The sequence below is a fragment of the Erythrolamprus reginae genome, chromosome 4 (genome assembly GCF_031021105.1).
Source record: "Erythrolamprus reginae isolate rEryReg1 chromosome 4, rEryReg1.hap1, whole genome shotgun sequence".
NCBI classification, from domain to species: Eukaryota; Metazoa; Chordata; class Lepidosauria; order Squamata; family Dipsadidae; genus Erythrolamprus; species Erythrolamprus reginae.
The window spans coordinates 97,604,420-97,631,309 of record NC_091953.1 but is presented as its reverse complement, the minus strand read 5'-3'; the positions used below and the strand labels follow the sequence as shown (position 1 = coordinate 97,631,309).

The 26,890-nt window shown below is 42.3% G+C and overlaps 1 protein-coding gene across 1 annotated transcript; it reads right to left on the bottom strand.

The window, feature by feature from the left end:
• Positions 1 to 705: 705 nt before the first annotated feature.
• Positions 706 to 26,890, bottom strand: PDCL3 (phosducin like 3). Its single transcript, XM_070751008.1, has 6 exons — positions 26,646 to 26,890; positions 22,408 to 22,540; positions 8,681 to 8,771; positions 5,148 to 5,291; positions 3,637 to 3,845; positions 706 to 1,656 (listed from the first exon to the last, which is right to left on the bottom strand). The coding sequence occupies exons 1-6, from the start codon at positions 26,649 to 26,651 to the stop codon at positions 1,511 to 1,513; spliced, it is 729 nt and encodes a 242-aa protein (XP_070607109.1). The 5' UTR covers positions 26,652 to 26,890; the 3' UTR covers positions 706 to 1,510.

Here is a 26,890-nt window from a genome sequence, read left to right as displayed (position 1 = left end):
AATTAATTCTTGAGATTTAGAACATAGACTATCAGGGTTGGAAGGGACCTTGGAGGTATTCCAGTCCAACACCAACACCAACACTCCACCCCCTCCAGCTCTCCCCTCCGTTGAAGCATACAATTTCAGACAGGTGGCTGTCCAGTCTCCTCTTAAAAACTAGTTGATTGTTATGTCAGGAAATTTCTCCTTAGTTTTAGGTAGGATCTCTCTTTGATTAATTACCATCCATTGTTTCTTGTCTTGCCTTCAGATGCTTTGGGAAATGGGTTGACTCCTTCTTTGTGGCAGCCCTTCAAATATTGGAACACTGCTATCATGTCTCTCCTGGGTTTTTTTCCCCTATATTAATTGTAGGTAGTTCTTTCAGCATAGGAAACAAGATTTAAATACATCAGTATGCTTGTTTTACCAGTAAACAAAACATTTTATGCTTAAAATTTATAGAAAATGTAAATTCAAGATTGTTTACAACAATGCAATAGTGTATATTCCTATTATTATTATTCACTTCTAGTCTGAAAGATTCCAAGCCAATGTTTTCTGCACATTTGACCATAACTTAAATATTCAAAAGCTGGAGAGATAGTATTCTATAGTATAAATAGTATAGTACAAATAGTATAGTATAGTATAAATTCATTGTGTTTTAAATGACCCATAAAGTATAGTTACAGTTGTTATAAATTAACTCTAACTCATGAATACCAAAGAGGAAAAACAGACTCAATTTTTATTTCAGACTGTTCTGTATTTTCTTTACACAGTCCTCTACTTACAACCGTAATTGAATTCAAAATGTCCATAAGCCATTTGTTAAATCAGTCATGATTCTGGCTTATCCCATTGACTTTGCTAGTCAAAGCAAAGCAAGCAAAAAGAACAGCTGAGAACTTTACAAATGCTGATTACACATCCCTGGGACAGTGCAACTGTCACTGTCCAAATTTTGATCACCTGACCACGAGGATGCTGCAGCAGTCATATGAAAACTGGTCATAAGTCCCCTTTTCTATGCTGCTGTAACTTCAAAAAGTCACTAAATAGTTGTAAGTTGAGGATTAGCTGTAGTTGATCGAATTTCAGAAATTTTCAACAAATATGCAGATAAACCCACTGATTTAGATAACTTAATGTTGATATTAACCTACTGCAGGTTAGGTTAATCTGATCAATACAGACCTACAGTCATCAATGTAGCTCTTCCAAAATCTATCATACAATTTTTATCAAGTCCTTAAAGTGACACTGTAGTAGAGCAGAGAGTATACCACATAAGAGTAGAGGCAGATACCACATTTGTAAGTAAGATGGTCCATTACAGGTGATTTCAACGGCATGTCAAGTTTAAAAATTGCTTTTACTTTATTCCTGTATGAATAATGAAGTTTCTTTTTACCACCACTGATATTCGTCAGGCTGGAATCAAACACATTATTGTATAGCCTCAATAAATAGTCTGGTTTCATCGAAGAGTAATTGGGCACAGCAAAGAGCTGCCCATGAGGCTTTAATCCTCTTCTGAGTCACTTTCTTCTTTCTTTGTTGGAACAGAACACTTGATGGACGTCATCATCTGGTCTTGAATTTGTTTCCTGGGGTTCTCTTCCAGGTCTGTCTTAATGGCGCCTGACTCAGAAATTTTCCATTCTAATTCTAAATGCAAGGGATAAAACAACAGGGAGAAATGACACATTGTGAATGCCTTGTGAAGTTGGAAAGGAAAAAGTATCACCATGTTCCTTCTCCCTCTGAACAATTCCATCTGTTGTTTTCTTTTCCACTTTCATTCTAAGTTCTACACGAACTCCTTGAAGACTCAGGATATTAACTGACGTGCTAAAGCTAGCCAAGAATGGACACTCCATCTCACCTCCTTTATCTTGTTTGTAATTTATTTGGAACTGTGACTACTGTTTGGGCTGGAGGGGGGCATCTTCTGTAGAGCTCGAAGACATAAACACCCATTTCCCTACTTATTTCTTTACAGCAACAAAACAGACATTTTCCATGTAGCAGCAGGTTATTACCGCACATGTTCACACTGGCTTACATCCCAGAAATGGAAGCAAGTCAATAGTACAAGATAATCAGATATCACACTGTTAACTCTGTGGGCAACCTAATCAGCCGAATCTCATTTATGTTAGCTTAAAAGGAAAATTAGCCTGATCTGGATTTGCTACTCAGACTAGTTCTACAGATGTGATGATTAAAGTGACTGAGGGGAGGAAGGGATAAGAGAACAAAATGAAGTAGGTAACATTAAAGAGGGAGCACTTATTTCTATTGATGTGCTAGACAAGTACAGTAATGCCTCGTCTTACGAACCTAATTGGTTCCAGGGGGAGGTTCGTAAGACGAAAAGTTCGTAAGACGAAACATTGTTTCCCATAGGAAACAATGTAAAATCCATTAATCCGTGCAACAACAAAAAAAAAGCCGCAAAAAAACGATGACGCCCGACTGTCACCTTTTGAAACAGCCGGGGGTGCTTCCCAGCGTCTTCCTGAACCCGAACGCCAAACCCGAACTTCCGGGTTCGGCGTTCGAGAGGCCGCCGAGAAGCCCCCCCCCCCGGCTGTTTTAAAAGGTGACCCAGAAGTTGGGCAAAAGTTCGGGTTCGGGAGGCCGCTGGGAAGCCCCGCCGCTTGGCTGTCACCTTTTAAAACAGCCGGGGGGCTTCCCAGCAGCCTCCTGAACCCGAACGCCAAATCTGAACTTCCGGGTTCGGCATTCGAGGGGCCTCCGAGAAGCCCCCCGGCTGTTTTAAAAGGTGACAGCCGGGCGGCAGGGCTTCCCAGCGGCCTCCTGAATGCCAAACCCAGAAGTTTGGCAAAAGTTCGGGTTCGGGAGGCCGCTGGGAAGCCCCGCCACCCGGCTGTCACCTTTTAAAACAGCCGGGGGACTTCTCGGAAGCCTCCCGAACACCAAACCCGGAAGTTCGGGTTTGGCGTTCGGGTTTAGGAGGCTGCTGGGAAGCGACAGCCGGGTGGCGGGGCTTCGCGGCGGCGGTGGGTTCGTAAGAAGAAAAAAGTTCGTAAGAAGAGGCAAAAATTTTCTGAACCCCGGGTTTGTATCTCGGGTTGTTCGCAAGACGAGGGGTTCGTATCATGAGGTACCACTGTATATTCATTTTGCTTGTATAATACAGTTTATCTAACATGTACTAGAAAAGGACTGATGTTAATAGTCAGAGTTTCCATCCTACAAAAAAAGCATTGATTATGTGCATCACACACAATGTCACAATTGCCATGATGTGCCAAATATAACAAGCCTTGCATACTATATGCTGATACTATTTGAGCTCCCAAGAAAAGGAAGTCAAACATTTTTTTTATTACCTAAGATTCAAATCAATCAATTTTTTAAAAAATAGCACATTTATCCATACCAATTCTGCAGTTTCCATATATATAGTAACTGGTAAAGCAGAAGGAAAGGAGGACCACTATCTCAAAAAAGCCCAAAATCTATTTTATTTAACAGATTTATTTTTTGCAAGCTTAACTTTTTTGATGTGGAGATTATTTAAGGAAGGGAAATAAGAATACACTGAAGTTTGGTGGCAGACTCCCTTAATCAATTTTCTGTGCAGAAAAGTATTCTGTTTATTGCGAAATAAACACTCACCATCTCTTGTCAAATTCATGCCTCCAAATACCAGTGGCCCAATAAACTGGGCCTTGATGTCACCTTCCATGTAGACAAAGATTGTGGGGAGGTTTCTATCAGGATAGTTAGGTATGCAAGTTGTAGAAATAGCTTTGACAAATTTGACATCCAGGAACTTCTTAGCAAGTCCACTTAAGTGTTGGTTTATCAAGGCACAGAGGGGAATACTAAATTTGAAGAAAGAAAAACAAAGTTCCATATGCAAAAGAAAACAAATGTCCATAATGGGCAATATTCATGATCTGTAGCTACCGTTTCCAAACAGAACTGTATCTACAAGTCAGGCGGTAGGGAAAGCAAGTAGAATGCTTGGCTGCATAGCTAGAGGTATAACAAGCAGGAAGAGGGAGGTTGTGATCCCGCTGTATAGAGCGTTGGTGAGACCCCATTTGGAATACTGCGTTCAGTTCTGGAGACCTCATCTACAAATAGATATTGATAAAATTGAACGGGTCCAAAGATGGGCTACAAAAATGGTGGAAGGTCTTAAGCATAAAACTTATCAGGAAAGACATAATGAACTCAATCTGTATAGTCTGGAGGACAGAAGAGAAAGGGGGGGGACATGATCGAAACATTTAAATATGTTAAAGGGTTAAATAAGGTTCAGGAGGGAAGGGTTTTTAATAGGAAAGTGAACACAAGAACAAGGGGACACAATCTGAAGTTAGTTGGGGAAAAGATTAGAAGTAACGTGAGAAAATATTATTTTACTGAAAGAGTGGTAGATGCTTGGAACAAACTTCCAGTAGACGTGGTTGGTAAATCCACAGTAACTGAATTTAAACATGCCTGGGATAAACATATATCCATCCTAAGATAAAATACAAGAAATAGTATAAGGGCAGACTAAATGGGCCATGAGGTCTTTTTCTGCCATCAATCTTCTATGTTTCTACAAGTTTCAGCAGGCTGCCTATTAAAGTAGTCTTCAACTTAAAACCACAATTGGAATCTTCGGAGAGGGGTGGCATACAAATCCAAATAATAAATAAATAAATCAGAATTTCCATCGCTAAGCAAGATGGTTAAGTGAGTCATGCCTGATTTTACAACTTTTTTTTGGCCATTATAAATACATGGCAGTTGCCAAACAAATTGATTGTGATAACGTGACCAAAGGACACTGTGATAGGGATACTGTGAGGACTGGTTGTAAGTTACTTTTTTCAATGCTATTGTAATTTGGAATGGTCACTATATGAATGGTTTTAAGTTGAGAAGAAGGGAAGAGGATCTCTTATGTGAATAGGTAACCATCCTCATTTCCACAAAGTTAAGATGTAGGAAAGCTCTATTGCAATCTCTATTGATTTGCAACTGAATTAAGCATAAAAGGAGAAATTATACTTTTAATGTCTCTCCTTGGACAGCAATTAGCAGCATGATTGCCATATTGTAGCACAATGATCATATCTACAGGAGAAAAATTATCCAGGAAGATAACAAGCCTTGAAATGCTTGCTTACCCTTGCTTGTAAAGATGCAGTATCACCCAGATATTTTCACCAGCTTTTGTAATTTCCTGAATATAATCCTGTCCTGAGATCTCCAAAACCTGTCCAAATTTATTCTTTGCTTGGGATATTTTCCATTCAGCTATTCTCTGCTGTCTGCATAATATAGAATTTAAAAAAAGAAACATATACATATATAAATATTTCCTCTTTATAGAAAAATGTTTAGTTATTCAGAACAGAGCCAGCTTTCTGCAATATGGGTCCTTTAGATGCCTGTGGCTGCAAATCCCAGAACTTCTAGCCCTGTGATGACGAACCTTTTTTTTCTCGGGTGCTGAAAATACGTGCATGCATGCCATTGTGCATGCGCAAGTGCCCACACCCATAATTCAATGCCTGAGGGTGAAAACAACTTCTCCCACCTCCTGTAGGTCCTCTGGAGGCCAGAAACGGCCTGTTTCCCAATTTCTGTGGACTCAGGTATTGTGGTTAGCTCTGGCCCATCTCCTGCCCCAAGGAATGTGGAGGTGGAGGTGGGGGAGACATCTATATGCCACAGGCCTGTTTTGTTCCCAGTAGAATCTGCCGACAAAGTCTCCTCTGACCAAGGAAGCGTGAGTGACAGGGAAGAGGGGAGTTTGGCAGACAGCCCAGGAGATCAGTCATCTGTATCAACCCTGGATTCTGAACAAGAATTAATGACACAAACATGCATGCATAGAGTGATGCATAGGACACAACAACTAAGGATTATTACAAGAGAAAATGAGGCCACCTGTGGTTGGGTGGGGCTGCTGTAATTAGTGCTACAGATAAAAGTGCAGCCTGGTGTTTTAGCCTCATGGCAGTTTATCTGATTCATTGTTTTGTCAAGATTGTGGTTTTTGCTGTTCAGGATTGTGTGCATGGACTCTCTGGACTTTAGAACTGGACTCATTTCCCCAGTTATTGGGTGAGCAATTGGACTGCATTTAACCTGTGCCTTGTGTGTGCCAGAAAATCCCTTTGACATTTAAAAAGGGAGATGTTTCTGTTTTTCTGTTTATAAAAACTTTTGGGTTTTCCTTTTATCGTGTGGTGTGTGTCTTCCTGGACTAATTACCTTGTAATTACGGGCGATTGAGACACGCCGGCAGAACATCAGGAGGCACAGCTTTCGCTCTCCCCAGGCTCCAAAGGCTTCCCTGGAGCCAGGGGGAGTAAAAGCGCCCTCCCCCATCCCTCTGAAGGCTCTCTGGAAGCCAAAAATGCCATCCCAGAGCCTCTGTGCAAGCCAAAAATCAGCCGGACCGCACACATATACATGTTGGAGCTGAGCTAGGGCAACGGCTCATGTGCCAGCAGATACGGTTCCGTGTGTCACCTGTGGCACCCATGCCATTGGTGTGTCATCACTGTTCTCGCCATTCCTTGTTCAGGCCATATTTAACTAGGAGATCTAATATGTAAAATCACAATAAAACTTTGACAATTTTAATGGATGTGGGGAAATGCTTTGATCCCAATACTACAAGTACCCTGCTCAAAAAAATAAAGGGAACATTTAAACCCAATATAACTCCAAGTAAATCAAACGTCTGTGAAATCAAACTGTCCACTTAGGAAGCAACACTGATTGGCAATCAATTTCACATGCTGTTGTGCACATTCAACTTTGTACAGAACAAAGCATCCAATGAGAATATTTCATTCATTCAGATATAGGATGTGTTATATGAGTGTTCCTTTTATTTCTTTGAGCAGTATATTTAAAAGATAATTAGCTGTTTATAACGACCAGAAGTTCATTTATCCTCTGAAACTATGGTTTGCTTTTACAATGGAAAGTTAAACAAATCCCAGTAATCAGGCTTACCATTCGAATTATGTCATAAACCATAGATTTTACCCTTTATACATCAAAATAAAAGGGAGATTAAAATTAGAATAAGCCCACCAGGGAAAGGTTGAGTCTGGAGGCGACTTGGGACATCTGAGAGGGAAGTGAGAGGGAAGTGAGAGGGAAGCCGCCGGCTCAGGCAGGACACTTGGGCAGCGGGGTGTAGCAGGGGGGGCTGGGTCTGAGAGAGGAGCGCTGAGGAAAACAACGGGAATGGGAAGCCAGCGCCATCCAAAGTACGTCTCTATACTTTTAACTGTGAGAGCGAGAGATGGATCCATCGGCTTGGCTCATTTGTGGGTGGAGTGGAAGATGCCCCTCAGAAGGAACAATAATGTAGCCCTTCGAAACCTCTCCCCGCTGCCAAGGAAACAGGGCTGGGGCCTTCTGCTTTGGACTGACTTAACTGAGAGACTGCCTGTTATGGTCCACCAGCAGAGTCGGACAGCAAGCAGGCTGGGGAAGAACATGGGCCAGGCCTGGAGTCTGGAGAAGGCTCAGGGCTGGAAGCAGGGATCCAGCCCGAAACATCTGGGAGGTCTGTGCTGACTCCAGAGCCTTCAGAGACTGACATGAGCGAGGCAGAGGAACAGGGGGAGCATGCACGGAAGTGATGTGGCTGTTTCAGGATTTTGAAACAAGCTGTTAACACACAATCCTATATATTGCAAGCCATTCTGTTTTGCAAATGCTTTGTGCAGATGTGAGTGCCAGTGATTTCACTGCTAGATTTCACTTATGCAGGGACTATTTCTGTGAATTTGTACATACAAGTAGTCCTCATTTAGCGATAATTCAGACTGGCAACTTGGTCACTAATTGAGGCAGCTGCTAAGGGAGACCACAAGTATATGATCTAATTTTAGCTTTCCTTTATTGTATAGACCAGTGTTTTTCAACCTGTGTGCCGCGGCACACTAGTGTGCCGCGAGACATGGTCAGGTGTGCCGCGAAGCTCAGAGAAAAAGAAAGCAAGAGAGAGAGAAAGAAAGAAAGCAAGAGAGAAAGAGTGAGAGAGAGAGAAAGAACAAGAGAGAGAGAGAAAGCAAGAGAGAGAAAGAGAACAAGAGAAAGAGAGAAAGAGAGAGAGAGCAAGAGAGAAAGAAAGCAAGAAAGGGAGAGAAAGAGAGAGGGAAGGAGAGAGAGAGAAAGACAGAGACGGAGGGAGGGAGAGAAAGAGCAAAAAAGAGGAAGGAAGAGAAAGAAAGGGATGGAGAGAGAGAGAAAGAAAGAGGGAGGGAGAAATAAATAGAGCAAAGGGGAGGAAGAGAGAGAGAAAAAAATTTTGTGCAAACTTTTTTTAGCCACACAGCCCCCCACCCACCCCACTCAATGTGCCCCAGGGTTTCGTAAATGTAAAAAATGTGCCGTGGCTCAAAAAAGGTTGAAAATCACTGGTATAGACCCTCAAAGGTTATATTCCAAGGATTGTTTCTAAAGTTACTTTTTCATTGTTGTTTTAATTGCAAATGGCTGCTTTGAGGCAGTCTAAAAACAAGGACTACAAGTATACAAATGGTTATTTTATAGGTTATAGGAGAAACCTTGACTTGGCTAAAACTGGAAAGTTTATCCAGAGTTCTTTACCATACCTTATAATGTCAACAATAATTTCCAATTATCTATATCTTTATTTATGTTGCATTCAATAGAATATTCTAACCTGTACATTTCTATAGCACGTTCATCTTCCTCACTGAATTCATCTTCATTTTCTTCAAGTTCCTCCAGAGTCATATCTTCATAGGTCTTAACTGATATTGGAGAAATAGAGGATCATCAATAAAAAGAAGAGTTTAGTAACTCTTACCAATGACAAATTTTACAGACTCTAGACCAGTGTTTCCCAACCTTGGCAACTTGAAGTTATTTGGACTTCAACTCCCAGAATACCCCAGCTAGCAACTGCTGGCTGGGGAATTCTGGGAGTTGAAGTCTAGATATCTTCAAGTTGCCAAGGTTGGGAAACACTGCTCTAGACAATACAGAATTAGACACCTGTATGAATGTGAATGTGAAACCTGTAAGTTTTATGAATAGAAGCCTTTTAAAGACAGTTTGCATGCACTGATATGGGAGAAATACAGGGTCATCAGTACAAAAAAGAATTTGGTAACTCTTACCAAAGACAAATTTCAGACTGTAGTCAATACACACACAATGTATTCAATACACACACATACATGCACACTGTAGTCAATATATACACAATGTACAATACACACAAAGATCTCTTTGGAATATGAAACCTGTAAATTTTATGAATAGAAGCCCTTTAAAGACAGCTTGCATGTTATGTCAACAATTGTTTTGCTCCGTACACCTTTGTGTCGGCAGGAATAAATAACAGTCCTCTTTGAGAGTTTCTAATAAGTCCCAAGGAGCTAACACATGTAGAGAACCAAATCTTGTCTCTTAGCCAGCATAACCTTGCATTTACCTGATTCATCTGTTGCTTTCTCAACCTCTGCAAAAAGTCCTAAAGGAGAATTTTATTTCTCTGTTATTGAGTGCAGTTTAGAGTTCATACCATCTAGGGTTCTGATTTAACACAGATCCAGGTAGTGGTTTCTAGGCATTTTCACCTCTGGCTCCGAATAAATATATAATGTAAAGAGTTTTCTCTCCCTTAAAAATACTATAAATCATTCTTAGAAAAAAATAGGAGGTACAGGAATCTGCGGGTATCAAAGAGAATTTGAAGATTTACGATTTCAAGCAAAGACGGAGGTGCTTTCGCTGTAACAAGGAAGTGATAAGTGAGTACAATAAATCTTAAAATGGCAGAGGGAGGGAAAAAAGAAGACGTTTCCAGCTTAGCGAACATTGAAAAAAAACTGGATAAATTGCTGGACATTTGTAGTGGATTTGAACAGAGATTTAATAAAGTAGAAACTAAAATGGAACAGCTGGATTCAGAAGTAAAGCAAATTAAAAAGGACAAGGAATCCTCTGCTGGAAAGATTCTGAAATTTGAGAAACAAGTGATGGATTACGATGGAAAAATAAAACAAATAAATGATAGAATCGCAAATTTAGAGGACAGACAGAGAAGGAGGAATTTGCGTTTATGGGGGTTCAGAATGGATTCGGCCTCTGATTTAAACAGAAGCGATCTGTGCTTGGTTAAATAAACAGACAGGAGTGCATGTCAGCTTGGAGGAGTTGTTGCGAGTTCACTGGGCGGCCCCCAGAAGAGACGGGAGGCAGAGAGATGTGGTCATCGCTTTCCTCAGTGAAAAAAAAGCAGAGATGATTTATAAAACTTTGAAGACTTCTATGAGCCTTAAACAAGACGGAAATGAGATAAGGGTTCTGAGGGATCTTTCCTGGGAAACCCTGAGAGCGAGAGCTGTTTTGAAACCAATTGCAAACCGGTTATATCAAAGTGGAACCAGATTTAGCTGGGGCTACCCAGTGGCCATCTTGGTGTTCCAGGACAATAAAATGTACAGAGCACGTTCATTGGAGGAGGGAAAGGCTTCATTGGATCAACTGGGGATTAAGTTTGATGAAACTGGAGCACTAGCATATGAAGGAGAAGAGGCTTTTGACGGTCGGAGTACCCCAGACGAGGAGGAAAGACGAAGGGAAGAGCAGCTGAAGGAGTTAAGCGGGCAGGTGGAGGCCATCAGAAAGGAGCAGAGAAAAACACGGGCTCTGCGTGAGAAGAGAGCCAGAAAGTGATGGTATTTGGTCCCTTGTCTTGTTGTGAAAAAAAAAAAAGGAAAAGAATTATTACTATTACTATTATTGTTATTGTTATTAGTATTATTATTTTTCTTGGAGATGCCTTGGGATTCCTGTATATCTGTCATTCAGTGGGTGAAGTCTAGGGGGGAGAAAAAGGTGGTTTAAGAATTTAAAATTAAAGAAGGAATTATTTAAAGGAGAAAGGGGGGGGAGAAATTTTCTCTTTATTAAAATTAAAAAGGGTTGAAAGAGGAGCTAGTTGAGTGGGAACGCAATCCAGATAATGTGCCTCATGTATGGGCAAGGTTTTTTCTTGTCTTCTCCCCTCTTAGTGGGGGGAGCACAGGGGGAGGCACGTTGGGGGAGGTAATAGGGGTAAAGAAAGGGGGGGGAAATAAACCAAGGGCAAAACAAGAGGGGAAAAGGGTGATTTTTGTATATTATGACGGAGTATAAGATAATGGTTTTAAATGTGAATGGTTTGGGATCGGATTTGAAACGTTTTAGGATATTAAGGATGGCTAAGCAATACAAGGTGGATATTATGATTTTGACAGAAACACATAAAAGAAGGGGAGGAAGGGATAACTTGATTAATGATAGAAATTGGAAATGGGTGTTTGAGTCGAGAGGAACACAAAAAAGCCGAGGCACAGCGATTCTGATTCATCAGAGGGTTAATTTTGAAGAGGTGGGAATTCAGAAAGACAGAGAAGGAAGGTGGATATTTGTTAAAGGGAAAATAAATCAAAAGAAGCTGACATTAGCAGCAATTTATGCCCCAAATGTGAAAACAAAACAATTTATAATAAATACTAAGAAGTTAGACAACTTTACGGAGGGCTCAACTTTTTTGGCAGGAGATTTTAATATGCAATTAACAAATGGGACTGCAAATAGCAGGATGTTACATTTAAACAGACTTAATATGGTGGATCTACATGCAGATATTTTAAACAGAGCTACATACTATTCAGCAAGATATCATACATTTAGCTGCATAGACTATATATTAATGAATAGGGGAGGCAACATACAAGTTAAAAAAGTAGACATTAAAAGTATATGGATATCAGATCATGCTCCACTATTGGCAGAATTGGAAATAGGTCAGGAACGTAGTCAAAGAATTTGGAGATATAATGCAGTTGTAACTGCTAGGGAACAAGATAAAGAGAAATTGCAAACAGAGTTATCAGAATATTTTAGAATTAATGATGTGGGTGGTATTAAACAATCAATTGTATGGGATGCATGTAAGGCCTTCATGAGGGGACAATGTATATGTATGGAAGCGGATATTAGGAAGAGGTGGGGTAGAGAGAGGGAAAGGAAGATAAGGGAAATAGATTTGATACAAGAGCAGTTAAGATTAACGAAAAGTAGAGATTGGAATAGTTTATTGAAATTGAAAAAGAAACAGTTGATGGTGTATGATGAGATTAAATGGAACAAGATGAGAATGACGATGCGACAAAAAATACAGAGCTGGGGGACAAGATCAATGCAGCAAATGGCGAGATATCTGAAGAAGAGGAAAGAAAAATCATGTATTTTAGCATTGAGGGACACTAGTGGAGTGGTTAGATATGGTAATGACCAGTTAGAGGAGATAATGAGGAAATATTATGAAGATTTGTATAAAGAGGAGCAAGTGAAGATAGGAGTCCTCAAGGTTGGGAAAATAGTAAGTGAAGAAGATAAACAAATTTTGAATGCAGAAATTACACAAGATGAAATTGCTAGAGTAATTAAAGGGTTAAAACAAGCCAAAGCACCGGGCCCAGATGGGTTTACAGGGGAATTCTATAAAACTTTTGTGGATGTGTTGTTGCCGCATTTGGGGAAATTGTTTAATAATATATTGTTAAATCGTGATATCCCGCAGACATGGAAGCTTTCAGAAATTGTTACCATTCCGAAGATGGGTCGAGATTTAAGAGAGCCTGGGTCTTACCGTCCGATCAGTTTGGCAAATCAGGATTATAAAATATTTATGAAAATATTAGCAAATAGATTAGAAAATATTTTACCAAAAATAATTGAAGAGGATCAATATGGATTTGTGAAGGGAAGGAAAATAAGTGAACCAATTAGAAATGTAATGAATGTGATGCACCATGCTACCGCTACTAAAAGGAAATTGGGAATTTTGAAATTAGATGTTTATAAAGCGTTCGATAAAGTTAACCATAGCTATTTATATAAATTATGTAACGAACTAAATATGGGGGGGAAATTTTGTGAAACTATAAAAGAGATTTATAAAGGAAATGAAGCATATATAAGAGTGAATGGACAAAGAATGCAGAGTATTAAAATATTAAACGGCACCAAGCAGGGATGCCCTTTATCTCCAAAATTATTCATAATAGCAATAGAGATCTTAGTTAATAAGATAAGACAAGATAACACTTGGGCAGGATATAGAATAGGGGAATTAGAAATGAAAATAAATTTATTTGCAGATGATGCAATTATATTGACCCAGACCCCGATGGAGATGATTAAAGGTATAATAAATATTTTACAAGAGTTTAAGCAGGAATCGGGACTGTCGGTTAATATGGAAAAATCAGAGATTATGTGTTTAAATATAGATCCGAGAGAACAGATAGAAATTAGGAAAGAATCAGGGTTGAAATTAGGACTTTAAAAAAAAAAAAAATTGGGAATTTGGTTATTGAAAAACCCAGCGAAAATTGAAGAGATTAATTATAGATTAATATGGAGGAAAATGTTGAAACAGATGAGGAGTTGGAAAGATAAAAAGCTAAGGAGACTCTCTAAAATAAGAGCTTTAAAAATGATGATAGCTCCCAAGATGATGTACCTATTTCAGGTGCTGTCGGGGGGGCTATCGGTATGTAAGTTTAAAGAGTGGGACAAAAAATTAAATTATTGGATTGAAGAAGACAAGAGACCAAGAATAAGAAAAAAGTGGTTAATTGTGAATGAAAAAGAGGGGGGATGGGGAGTTCCATGTTTGGAGCTGTATAGGGAAGCTTTTCAAATGGAAAGGTTAATGGAGTTGCAATTAGGTGAAAATAAATGGGCGAAATTGGAGAAACAGATAAACGGGATGAACAATAGAGAATTAATTTTTAGAAAGTGGAATAGGAGTGATATAGGTAAATTAATAGGCCCAATGAAAGGGACTATGGAAATTTGGAAAAAATGGCAGGGGAAAATAGGATTATATAAATCTAAACTGTCATCGCTTTATGTAATAAATAGAGAAAATGAAATTAACTTAAATAGGGTTATAGGAGAGTTGAAGGGAAGAGGGATAACTAAGATAGAACAGTTATACGAGAAGGATGGCAGGCCAAGTAGAAATCGTATAGAATGGTGGTTAGGTAAGGGAAGGTGGCTACAAATAAATGCAATATGTAAATATCTAAATGAAAGGGAGAATAAAGAAATATTATGGAGGGAGGAGACAGGGTTAGAAAAAATAATAAGAGAAAAAAGTGAGGGGATAAAGGCGCAAGCAACTAATATATACAAATTGCTAGTGCAGTCAGACGGGGACACGATCGATGGATTGACTAAATGGTGGCAAAATGAGATATTAGTAGAGGCACAAGAAATGGTGAATATAGTAGAAGATATAAGGAAAATTAAAAATACAAGAATCAGGGAAATGAGAAGGAAAATATTACATAAGTGGTATTTCACTCCCGTTCAATTCGCACATTTTCAGCAGAATGTCAGGGGGAATTGTTGGCATGGTTGTCAAGACAAAGGAGTGTTTATGCATATGTTTTGGGAATGCCCGATAGCAGTGTTCCCTCTAATTTTTTTTTGGGGGGGGTGGAAAAGTATAATGTCTGAGCAGCAGTCCCTTCGGGACTGGGCGGCACAGAAATAATAAATAAATAAATAAGTAAGTAAGTAAATAAACAAACAAACAAACAAACAAACAAAAAACCCATCCTGTTTTGCCTCAGAGAATTTCAAAATAAAATACTGTACTGTGTGTCTATAACAGTGAGCTCATAATAGGGCAACTCTATCAATATCAAAATGCCTCTTAAATAGTTGAGCTAGTTTCAAACTAAATTTTGATTTTCTTTCTCTCTTCCTTACTCCCATTCTTTTTCTTTCTCTTTCCCTTCCTCTCTTTTTTCAATCTGTTTCTCTCTCTTCCTCTCTTCCTCTCTTCCTTTCTCTCTCCTTCACTCTTTCCCTCTCGGCTTCTGGGCAGGTTTGAAAAACTCTGAGTTGATGATGATTTTTAAGTGAGCGATTGCTCACTGCTCAGCTTAGAGGGAACTATGCCCGATAGTGCAGGAATTTTGGCAAAAAGTGAAAGAGGATATCAATAGAATGTTAAATATACAATGGACAACCACTAAGGAAATGGCAGTACTAGTAAAAAGCAATGCGATGGGAGAATTTAGAGATTTAGAGAAATAAAAAAAGCAGCAATAGAAAGCGCTCAGGCAGTAATAGTTCTGGGTTGGAAGGATGCGACAAAATGGACAATGCAAAATTGGTATAGGTACATGGTGGACCATATTCAATTTGAAATTATGGAAAAAAGGATAAATTTGGATAATGAAACTGAGTTGGGACAGCTGATGGGACGGTGGGACAAGGTAAGATGTTATATGATGAGCAGAATCCGAGACCAAGCTACAAGAAATAAATTGGAATCATTCTATAACATGTAAACAGATATATTGCTCTTGGGTTAAGTGGACTATACAAGAAATACCCCCAATTTGGTGGTGGGGAATGTGTGTATGTCGGGGTGGTGGGCACAATTCACTACGCACTGTTTTATGTTGTGTGATGTTAAATTGTTAAAAATCAATAAAAAATATTTATTTAAAAAAAAAAAAGATCCAGGTAGTAGGAACATTATTTGTTTTTCAGAAAGTCAGAAAGTAGAAGGGGTAGGACAGCAGGAGGAGTGGACACATTGGACTTCATCTCATCTTATGTATTTCATCCTTATCTTTTTCATATTTATTTGTTTAAATTGGGTAGAAGTCAAAGCCACCAACTGAATCCATCAATAAAAAACATCAGTATTAACCAATAGTTTAAATAAGCAAAAATGGTTTAAAGGCTTTTTCAAATGTTAATCGTTGTGTCAGGCTCGTCTCTGCAAGGGAGGCGCTTCAGATGAGTAACAGATGAGGATCAACTTCAATATCCCTGGTGAGTTTAAAGGGGAATCTCATTAAGAAACTTTGCAGTTGGCTAGTGTAGAGCAGGGTTGTCAAACTCTGTGCAGGTTGCCCCTTTAGCGAAGGGGGAAAAAGTCCTGATACGTTAAGTCCCTCCACTGTGACAATGCGATTTTGACAACGTGGTGGGGATCAACTACACTTGGAAACTTTAAGACCAGTGGACTTATTGCTTTGAGAATTCTGAAAGATGAACTCCACATATTTTAAAGTTGCTAAAGCTGGGAAGTCCTGGTACTGACCATGCTGTGAAAATGATGGTTTGTTAAATTAGGCACAGTCCTCTCCCCTAGATGTTCACACACTTGTTGCAAAGGGAAAAGTGAATCACTTCTACACAGACTTGAACCTAATTGTTATTGCCCTCAGAATGATGCCATCTCATTAACTTTGCTCCTGCGAACTTACTTGCTGGGAAGTATTCATTTGCTACAAGGCTATTGCTCCTACTGAGCCAATTCTTACTTTATGCAGCAATCATCTGTTTCTTTTTTAAATGACGTATAGTAAGAAAGGCAATTATAATCCTTGCCAAGAGCGACGATCTTGCTCAATAAAAGAATTTTTAACTCTGAAAAGAACACCCCGTGAATCAAGCAAATAGGTTCAAAAACAATCATCTTACTGATGATCACATGCTAAGACCATCTCTCCAGTCCCATGAACAACCTTACCAGTTATATTAGTTGATCTAAAGCGGATTTCCTAAATACGTGACTCTCCTTAGTTTGAAACAGGCCAAGCTTGGAAATTTGTTATAGAGGGGGCACTCTATAATGGTGGTAAATGATGGGGTAAGAGTGAATACCACAGTCCTGTGCTATCCATCCCCTTGGTTTATAATCTCTATTTAATTCTAATTAATTGTAATTGTTCTTATATTTATCTTTTTATCATTTCGTAAGCCATCCTCAGTTGCTCCAAGAGTGGGATGGGTGGCATATAAATTGAATGAATGAATGAATGAATGAATGACTTAATTAATTAATTAATTAATTAAGCAAGCAAGCAAGCAAGCAAGCAAGCAAGCAAGCAAGCAAGCAAGCAAGCAAGCAAGCAAGCAAGCAAGCAAGCAAACATGCCATTTTCAGGTCTCTGGAATTTTAAATTACCCATTAACCTAGGGCAGTTATGGTGAACCTATGGCATGCGTGCCACCAGTGGCACGTGGAGCCATGTCTGAGGGCACACAAGGCATTTCCATGTCAGCTCCAGCACGCATGTGCATGCTGGCCATCTGATTTTCGGTCTTTTGGAGGTGGAGAGGAGATTGTTTTTGCCTTCCACAGACTTTAGGAAAGTCTCCGGAGCCTGTGGATGGTGAAAAACAGCCCAATGGTCCAGCCGGAAGTTTGTTTCCGGTTGGGCCGTTTTTCACCCTCTTCAGCCTTTTAAAAAATATTTATATATTTATTATTGTATAATATAAAACACACACACAACATATAACAAGTGCTCAGTGATTAGTGCCCGCCACCAGACAACATTCATACCCCTCTACCAAAGTGGGGGCATATTTTGTATACAGTGATCCCCCGTTTATTGCGTCCCCAACCATTGCGAACAGGGTACTTTGCTATTTTTCAACCCGGAAGTCAAAAATACCATCTACGCATGCGTGCCGGGCACGCATGCGTAGATGGCAGCGGCTTCCCTGGGTCTTCCCCCTCTTGCTGGCGTCAGCGAGGAGTTTCCCCACCGCCCACGCAAACTCCTCGCTGCCGCCCGCCCTTCGCCCGCCCACGCCGTTCATTCTCGCCGCTTTTGAGCTGAGTCCGGGAGCGAATTCGCTCCCGGACTCAGCTCAAAAGCGCCGATAGCAAGCGGCAAGGAACGGCTTGTCTCGGCGCTTTCGAGCTGAGTCCGGTCAGCTCGAAAGCGCCGAGACAAGCCGTTCCTTGCCGCTTGCTATCGGCGGTTTTGAGCTGAGTCCGGAAGCGAATTCGCTTCCGGACTCAGCTCAAAACCGCCGATACCAAGCGGCAAGGAACGGCTTGTCTCGGCGCTTTCGAGCTGAGTCCGGTCAGCTCGAAAGCGCCGAGACAAGCCGTTCCTTGCCGCTTGCTATCGGCGGTTTTGAGCTGAGTCCGGAAGCGAATTCGCTTCCGGACTCAGCTCAAAACCGCCGATAGCAAGCGGCAAGGAACGGCTTGTCTCGGCGCTTTCGAGCTGAGTCCGGTCAGCTCGAAAGCGCCGAGACAAGCCGTTCCTTGCCGCTTGCTATCGGCGGTTTTGAGCTGAGTCCGGAAGCGAATTCGCTCCCGGACTCAGCTCGAAACCGCCGAGAGCCAGCGCCCCCCGGACCCCCAACCCGGGTTTGGGGGGCTGCTAGGAAGCCCTCCATGCCGGCGGCAAACAGCCGCCCCGCCCCCAATCTTCGGCTCCTCGCTAGCACTGTGGGAGTAAAAACGCCATCTGCACATGCGCAGATGGTGTTTTTACTTCCGCAGCGCTACTTCGCGAAAACCCGCTCGTTGCGGGGGGTCCTGGAACGGAACCCTCGCAACGAGGGGGGGGCTACTGTATACCATTTTAACTCAAGAGCAATGTACAGTGATACCTTGTCTTACAAATTTAATTGGTTCCGGGACGAGGTTCTTAAGGTGAAAAGTTTGTAAGACGAAACAATGTTTCCCATAGTAATCAATGGAAAAGCGATTAATGCGTGCAAGCCTAAAATTCACCCCTTTTGCCAGTCGAAGCGCCCGTTTTTGCACTGCTGGGATTCCCCTGAGGCTCCCCTCCATGGGAAACCCCACCTCCGGACTTCTGTGTTTATGCGATGCTGCAATTTCACTGAGGCTCCCCTCGCTGGGAAACCCCACCTCCGGACTTCTGTTGCCAGCGAAGCGCCCATTTTTACACTGCTGAGATTCCCCTGCTGGGATTCCCCTGCAGCATCACAAAAACACGGAAGTCCGGAGGTGGGGTTTCCCATGGAGGGGAGCTTCAGGGGAATCCCAGCAGTGCAAAAACGGGTGCTTCGCTAGCAACGGAAGTCCGGAGGCGGGGCATCCCAGCGGCGGCGGTGGGTTTGTAAGGTGAAAATAGTTTGTAAGAAGAGGCAAAGAAATCTTAAACCCCGGGTTTGTATATCGAAAAGTTTGTATGACAAGGCATTTGTAAGAAAGCCTCCTGAAGCCTGGGGAGGGTAAAAAACGGCCCAATGGCCCAACAGGAAGTACATTTCAAAACTTCCAGTTGGGCCATTTGATCCATTTTTCACCATCAACAGGCTCCAGAGGCTTTCCTGAAAGCTGGGGAAGGCAAAAACAATCTCTCTAAGGCCGAAAATAAGCTGAAATCCATTTTTCACTATCCACAGGCTCCGGAGTCTTCAGTGAGCCCTGCGCGCATGCGTATGGAGGCAGCACGGGGGCTGTGTGTGCATGAACGGGGGTGGGCACTGTATTATGAGTGTGGGCACATGCGTGAGTGTTCCCTTTTCACATCTGAGCAAATAAAGGTTCACCATCACTGACCTGGGGCCATGTTTCTAAAATTACTATGACTTTTAGAAACATGTATGCAGTTTGTTGCTCTCAGTCAAAGAGTATTGTTTACAAAATTGTTATTCATTTTGTCGCTTTACAAAACAATACCCTTTCTCTGAATTTCTATAAGGTTTTTCTCAAGAGCAGCTTGACTTGAATTAAAAACAAATCATAATCTACAGTAGTTGCCAAACGCCTTACTAAAAAAAAGACCAGAAGTACCATATTTTTCAGAGTATAAAACACATCTTAGTTTTGAGGGAGGAAAATAGGGAAAAATAATCTGTCTACCAGGTATTCATCTGGCTAGTCCTTAGTCTGGTCAGCTTCAGCACATTAGTTTGGTTTTGAGTCCACCTGCTTGCTTTTTATCCCCTGGTTGGAGATAAAAAACAGTTTCTAAAACACTTGGGGCCATTAGATCTTAGCCCCCTGACCAGAGTGTTTAGTATGTTTTGTTGAGTGAATAACCATGAATGTTTTTTAAATGACAGTGGTCCCTTGACCTTCGTGTGTCCGACTTTCGCAAAAAGTTTATGCCACGGGTTTTCAATAAATAAATAAATAAACGAATGAATAAATAAATAAATAAATGAAAAATTTTGAAATAAATTTTAAAAATTTATTTAAAGAAGCCATCCTGCTTCTTTAAATAAAAGCTCCGCTTCCGCCTCCCAATCCCTTCCCTTTAATTCTCGGAGCGTTGATACGTTCCACTTGAAGCCAGGGCAACGGGGCGGCAAGCTGGGGGCTTTGCTGCGCTCGCTGCTGGTGTCTGCCATGGCGGTGGCCTCTGCTCGGGAATTCTGCAGCTGATGGCCCTCTACTCGGAGCGCCGTCGCCGACCGCTGGGCCCTCCCACAGGCGCCCCCAAAGGTGGGAAATTAGGGTGAGGGCTGATATCTATCAATTATATATCCTGAGAATTAAATCCCAGCCTACAATGTAGACAGCAGTTGTAAATTCAGCTGAGTTTAACCAGTCATCAGAAACACAAACAGTTCCGAAAATTTCTCCTGGTCCTTATCCCAAAGGAGCTTTTTCAAGAGACAACTGGACTTTCTGGTTTTTCTTTGAAGATGTTTCATTTCTCATCCAAGATGCTTCTTCAGCTCTGGTGGGGAATGAAAGGATGGACGGAAGTTTCTTAGATGAGAAGCGAAACATCTTCAAAGAAAAATCAGAAAGTCCAGTTGCCTCTTGATAAAGCATCTTTGGAACAACCTTGACTTGGATGACTGAGCACCTCCATAGACACTCCTGATCCTTATTTTTCAAGTACATTGGTACCTCTACTTACAAACTTAATTTGTTCCATGACCAGGTTCTTAAGAAGAAAAGATTATAAGAAGAAGCAATTTTCCCCATAGGAATCAATGAGAAAGCAAATAATGCATATGATTGGGGAAACCACGGGGAGGGTGCAGGCCCTGTTTCCTCCCAGGAGATTCCTAGAGAGGCTCCATGGAGACTTCTCCCTGCCCTTTCCGGCCCTGTTTCCTCCCAGGAGTTCCTAGAGAGGCACCATGGAGGCTTCGTCCCACCTTTTCTGGCTCTGTTTCCTCCCAGGAGATTCCTAGAGAGGCCCCACAGAGACTTCTCCCTTCCTTTTCCGGCCCTGTTTCCTCCCAGGAGATTCCTAGAGAGGCACCATGGAGGCTTCTCCCCACCTTTTCTGGCTCTGTTTCCTCCCAGGAGATTCCTAGAGAGGCACCGTGGAGGCTTCTCTCCACCTTTTCTGGCTCTGTTTCCTCCCAGGAGATTCCTAGAGAGGCCCCACAGAGACTTCTCCCTGCCTTTTCCGGCCCTGTTTCCTCCCAGGAGATTCCTAGAAAGGCACCATGGAGGCTTCTCCCCACCTTTTCTGGCTGTTTCCTCCCAGGAGATTCCTAGAGAGGCACCGTAGAGGCTTCTCTCCACCTTTTCTGGCCCTATTTCCTCCCAGGAGATTCCTAGAGAGGCTCCATGGAGGCTTCTCCCCACCTTTTCTGGCTCTGTTTCCTCCCAGGAGATTCCTAGAGAGGCCCCACAGAGACTTCTCCCTGGCTTTTCCGGCCGTTTCCTCCCAGAAGATTCCTAGAGAGGCTCCATGGAGGCTTCTCCCCACCTTTTCTGGCTCTGTTTCCTCCCAGGAGATTCCTAGAGAGGCCCCACAGAGACTTCTCCCTGCCTTTTCCGGCCCTGTTTCCTCCCAGGAGATTCCTAGAAAGGCACCATGGAGGCTTCTCCCCACCTTTTCTGGCTCTGTTTCCTCCCAGGAGATTCCTAGAGAGGCACCGTAGAGGCTTCTCTCCACCTTTTCTGGCCCTATTTCCTCCCAGGAGATTCCTAGAGAGGCTCCATGGAGGCTTCTCCCCACCTTTTCTGGCTCTGTTTCCTCCCAGGAGATTTCTAGAGAGGCCCCACAGAGACTTCTCCCTGCCTTTTCCGGCCCTATTTCCTCCCAGGAGATTCCTAGAGAGGCACCGTAGAGGCTTCTCTCCACCTTTTCTGGCCCTATTTCCTCCCAGGAGATTCCTAGAGAGGCTCCATGGAGGCTTCTCCCCACCTTTTCTGGCTCTGTTTCCTCCCAGGAGATTCCTAGAGAGGCCCCACAGAGACTTCTCCCTGCCTTTTCCGGCCCTGTTTCCTCCCAGGAGATTTCTAGAGAGGCACCATGGAGGCTTCTCCCTGCCTTTTCCAGTTACAGTTTCGGAGGCTCAGGTTTGTAAGTGAAAAATCATTCTTAAAAAGAGGCAAAAAAATCTTGAACACCCGGTTTTTAATCTAGAAAAGTTCATAAGTAGAAGTGTTCTTAGGTAGAAGTACCACTGTACAAGAAAAAAGAAACCTTTTCACCCAAGACATCACAAACTCAAAATACGATTACACAAGGGCCCCTTAAGGTAATGAGGCCCATGTTTGCAGCGAGAAGGTTCCTATATTTTGAGGTGATAAATAACCCAGCAACCTGGGTAATGATAGTTTCATATTAATTCAGCATTCTAAACTAGAATACTTGCCAACTGATTGTTGCTGGAGGAGCTGCTGTTCCTTTTCTTCTTCCGCCTGTTCTTGCTCTTTCAGCTTTTCTTTAGGAGGCAGGATGCCTTTTTTACGTAAGATGTCATTCCATTCTGTATCTGCGTTAGGATCCTAGGATATAAAATAGTAAGGACACCATTCCCAGATGCCAATGTGACAACCTTATTCTGGCTCCCTACATATTAAGACTGTACCAACTTTACTACAAAGGTTGAAGATCCCTTTGAAAAACATGGTGGATTGCTGACAAGAAGGAATACAAAACCCCACGACTACAACCCAATATGCATGTCTGCATAGATACAGTGAATGGTTAATGAAATATTTCAGCTAACACAATAATAATAATAATAATTATTATTATTATTATTATTATTATTATTATTATTTATTAGATTTGTATGCCGCCCCCCTCCAAAGACTCGGGGCGGCTCACAACAATAATAAAAACAATGTAACAGTGGAACAAATCTAATATTAAAAGAGAAAAAGACATATAAAACCCTATCATTTAAAACCAAACAATACATACATACCAAACATAAAGTATAAAAGCCTGGGGAAGGTGTCTCAGTTCCCCCATGCCTGGCGATATAGGTGGGTCTTGAGTAGCTTACGAAAGACAATGAGGTGGGGGCAGTTCTAATCTCCAGGGGGAGTTGATTCCAGAGGGCCGGGACCGCCACAGAGAAGGCTCCTCCACTGGGGCCCACCAAACGACATTGTTTAGTGGACGGGATCCAGAGAAGGCCAACTCTGTGGGACCTTATCGGTCGCTGGGATTCGTGCAGTAGCAGGTGGTTCCAGAGGTACTCTGGTCCAGTGCCATGTAGGGCTTTAAAGGTCATAACCAACACTTTGAATTGTGACCGGAAACTGATCGGCAACCAGTGCAGGCCACGGAGTGTTGTAGAAACGTGGGCAAATCTGGGAAGCCCCACGATGGCTCTCACAGCCGCATTCTGCACGATCTGAAGTTTCCAAACACTTTTCAAAGGTAGCCCCATGTAGAGAGCGTTACATTAATCGAACCTCGAGGTAATGAGGGCATGAGCGACTGTGAGCAATGACTCCCTGTCCAAATAGGGACGCAACTGGTACACCAGGCGAACCTGGGCAAACGCCCTCCTCGGCACAGCCAAAAGATGGTGTTCCAATGTTAGCTGTGGATCGAGGAGGACGCCCAAGTTGCGGACCCTCTCTGAGGGGGGTCAATAATTCCCCCCCCCCAGGGTAATGTACGGACAGATGGAATTGTCCTTGGGAGGCAAACCCCACAGCCACTCCGTCTTGTCTGGGTTGAGTTTGAGCTTGTTGACACCCATCCAGAACCCAACAACCTCCAGGCACCGGCACATCACTTCCACTGCTTCGTTGACTGGACATGGGGTGGAGATGTATAACTGGGTATCATCGGCATATTGATGATACCTCACCCCATGCCCTTGGATGATATAGTCCTCTTGAAAGAAAGACAATCAAGGGAGACAATTAAGTTGAACCCAGGGGGACATTTTTTGCACGTGAGTAAATATCCAAGCCTGTTTCCATAAGAAAAAATCAAGAAAAAGCAACCAATAGCTTAAAATAATGAAATTGCAGTACAAATATATGCCTTAAGACCGTGATGGTGAACTTATGATACGCGTGCCCGAAGTGAGATGCAGAGCCATGTCATCTGGCATGATCCTCCCCTGTACGTCCGGCTGGTGCTGAACAAAGGATGACCTTGAATTTCTAGAAAGAATTTGTTGTGGCTATTATCTTTCCCTTTCATGCAGCCACCCCTCCCCAATTCCCACAATACTATTCTACTTGTGGCAGGCCAAAGTCACTAACTCAAAACGATGGCTTCAACCTGAGAGTAATGTTATTATCTTCTACTATGCTAAAGAGAGTTGTAAGTCAATGCCTTTTTCTTTCTTTTTCCCTCTATACCCTTTATTTTCTTCCCTTTTCTCGCTCATTTTCTATTTTATTTTGCATTTTATATTTTGCTAAACTGATAAAAATGTGAAAAAACCCCAAACCTCTGAATGGCTGAACAGCACTTTGCTGAAACGTTTATACTTCCTTCCGATTTCCTTCCCAAGTTTTATTATGTAGGCAAATAAAGACAGTATATTTGTCTTGATTAAATGTAATGAACTACTGGTAATCTGCTTGTAATGCTAAGCCAAATAGAGTGGGCTCAGGTTTATCATTTTGAAAGAAACTATACACTGGGTGAAGGCAACCAATCTGCTTGTGGACACAAATGTAACTCAAGAGTACAAACCTTTCTTTAACACATAACTTCCCACTAAGTACAGAATTCTTCCGGGTAGGGTAAAATGAGGACTGAGATTGTTGAGGGCAATATGCTGATGCTGTAAACTGCTTAGAGAAGGCTGTAAAAGCACTATGAAGCAGTATAAAGAGCTAAATACTAAATGCTACTCCTCCAAACACAGGAGCAACATTGCAAGAACTTAGGGAGAGTATGGAGGATAGAAGGAAAAGGGGGGACATGATCAAAACCATTAAATATGTTAAAGGGTTAAATAAGGTTCAGGAGGGAAGTGTTTCTAATAGGAAGTAAAAAAAGAACAAGGAGTCACAATCTGAGGTTAGATAATAATAATAATAATAATAATAATAATAATAATAATAATAATAATTTATTAGATTTGTATGCCGCCCCTCTCCGCAGACTCGGGGCGGCTCACAACAATAATAAACAATATACAATAAAAAAATCTAAGATTTAAAAGAAGAAATATCTAAAAGCCCATTATATAAAACCATACAACACAAGCATACCATACATAAAACTATATAAGCCTGGGGAAATGTCTCAATTCCTCCATTCCTGGTGGTATAGGTGGGTCTTAAGCAATTTACAAAAGACAAGGAGGGTGGGCGCAGTTCTGATCTCTGGGGGGAGTTGATTCCAGAGGGCCGGGGCCGCCACAGAGAAGGCTCTTCCCCTGGGGCCTGCCAGATGACATTGTTTAGTCGACGGGACCCGGAGAAGGCCAACTCTGTGAGACCTTATCGGCCACTGGAATTCGTGCGGCAGAAGACGGTCTCAGAGGTATTCTGGTCTGATGCCATGTAGGGCTTTATAGGTCATTACCAACACTTTGAATTGTGACCAGAAATTGATCGGCAGCCAGTGCAGGCCACGGAGTGTTGGAGAAACGTGGGCGAACCTAGGCAAGCCCACAATAGCTCTCGCAGCCGCATTTTGCATGAACTGAAGTTTCCCAACACTTTTCAGAGGTAGCCCCAGAGTGTTGCAGTAGTCGAACCTCGAGGTGATGGGGGAAAGATCAGAAGCAGCGTGAGAAAATATTATTTTACTGAAAGAGTAGTAGATGCTTAGAACAAACTTCCAGCAGACATGGTTGGTAAATCCACAGTAACTGAATTTAAACATGCCTGGGATAAACATATATCCATCCTAAGGTGAAATACAGGAAACAGCATAAGGGCAGACTAGATAGACCATGAGATCTTACACTAATAAAGGAGAGGGTTTGTATCTCAGGTTGAAATAAGGTACCCTTGGTGCCCTGTGAGTTTGGTTGTTTGCTTCCTTGCAGACGTTTCATTATCCAAACTAGGTAACATCATCAGAGCTCGCAGATTCTTAAATTACATAGTTTAATCTCTGTGTATATTCAGCCACAGTACCCGGAAAAGCGGTCTCGGAGCATGCGCTTAACGAAGGTTCACCAAGCGGGGAAAAAACCACAGGCGGAAGAGTCACCCCCCCCCCCCCCACACACACACCTGTAGTTTACTCCAGTGTTACACAAGCTTGGCCATTTGTAAATATGTGGACTTCAGTTCCCAGAACTGCCCCAAGCTGGGCGAATTCTGAGAGTCTGAAGTCCACAAATCTGCCAAACCTGGAGATATAAGTGGGTCGACTTAGCGTTGGATGACACACGCTAAATCTACGCAACGGTAGGCAAAGTTGGCTCTTCTAAACATGTGGACTTTAACTCCCAGAATTACTGAGCCAATCATGCTAGCTGAGGAATTCTGGGAGTTGAAATCCACAAGTCATTGAAGAGCCCACTTTGCCTACTCCTGACCCAACCCATGAAGCAGAAATCTAGCTAACCAAGGCATTCTTCCGGACCGTCCCTAGAAATCCCGCCACTATTACTCAGACACGCGAGACTTTCCACTTGGCGGGGGTGGGGGGTGGCCTAATTTTGCTTACCTGCATTTTGGAGGGAAAGTCTTGCTGCTGTTGTCGCCCCTGAAAGGCCCTGATCACGGCGAATCGAGCCGAGTACCCCACGCGGCGGATCAGTGGGAGAAACCTGAGCGGGCGTTGTATACACGCTACTACTAACCCGCCCACTGTTCCTCCTGACGTTTCCTTATTAGGCTTGATCCGGGCATTTCCCACCCTCCTCCCGGCCTGGGCGGCGAAGTAGTCTGGTAGCGTTTGTGCTGCTATGC

Bases quoted from the DNA above. Each gene is read 5' to 3' on its own strand.
- PDCL3 (XM_070751008.1), bottom strand. The intron at 5,292-8,680 runs GTTAGAATATTC...TATATTATGCAG, and splicing joins CGTGCTATAGAAATGTACAG to ACAGCAGAGAATAGCTGAAT. The intron at 3,846-5,147 runs GTAAGCAAGCAT...CTTCAAATTTAG, and splicing joins CTGCATCTTTACAAGCAAGG to TATTCCCCTCTGTGCCTTGA.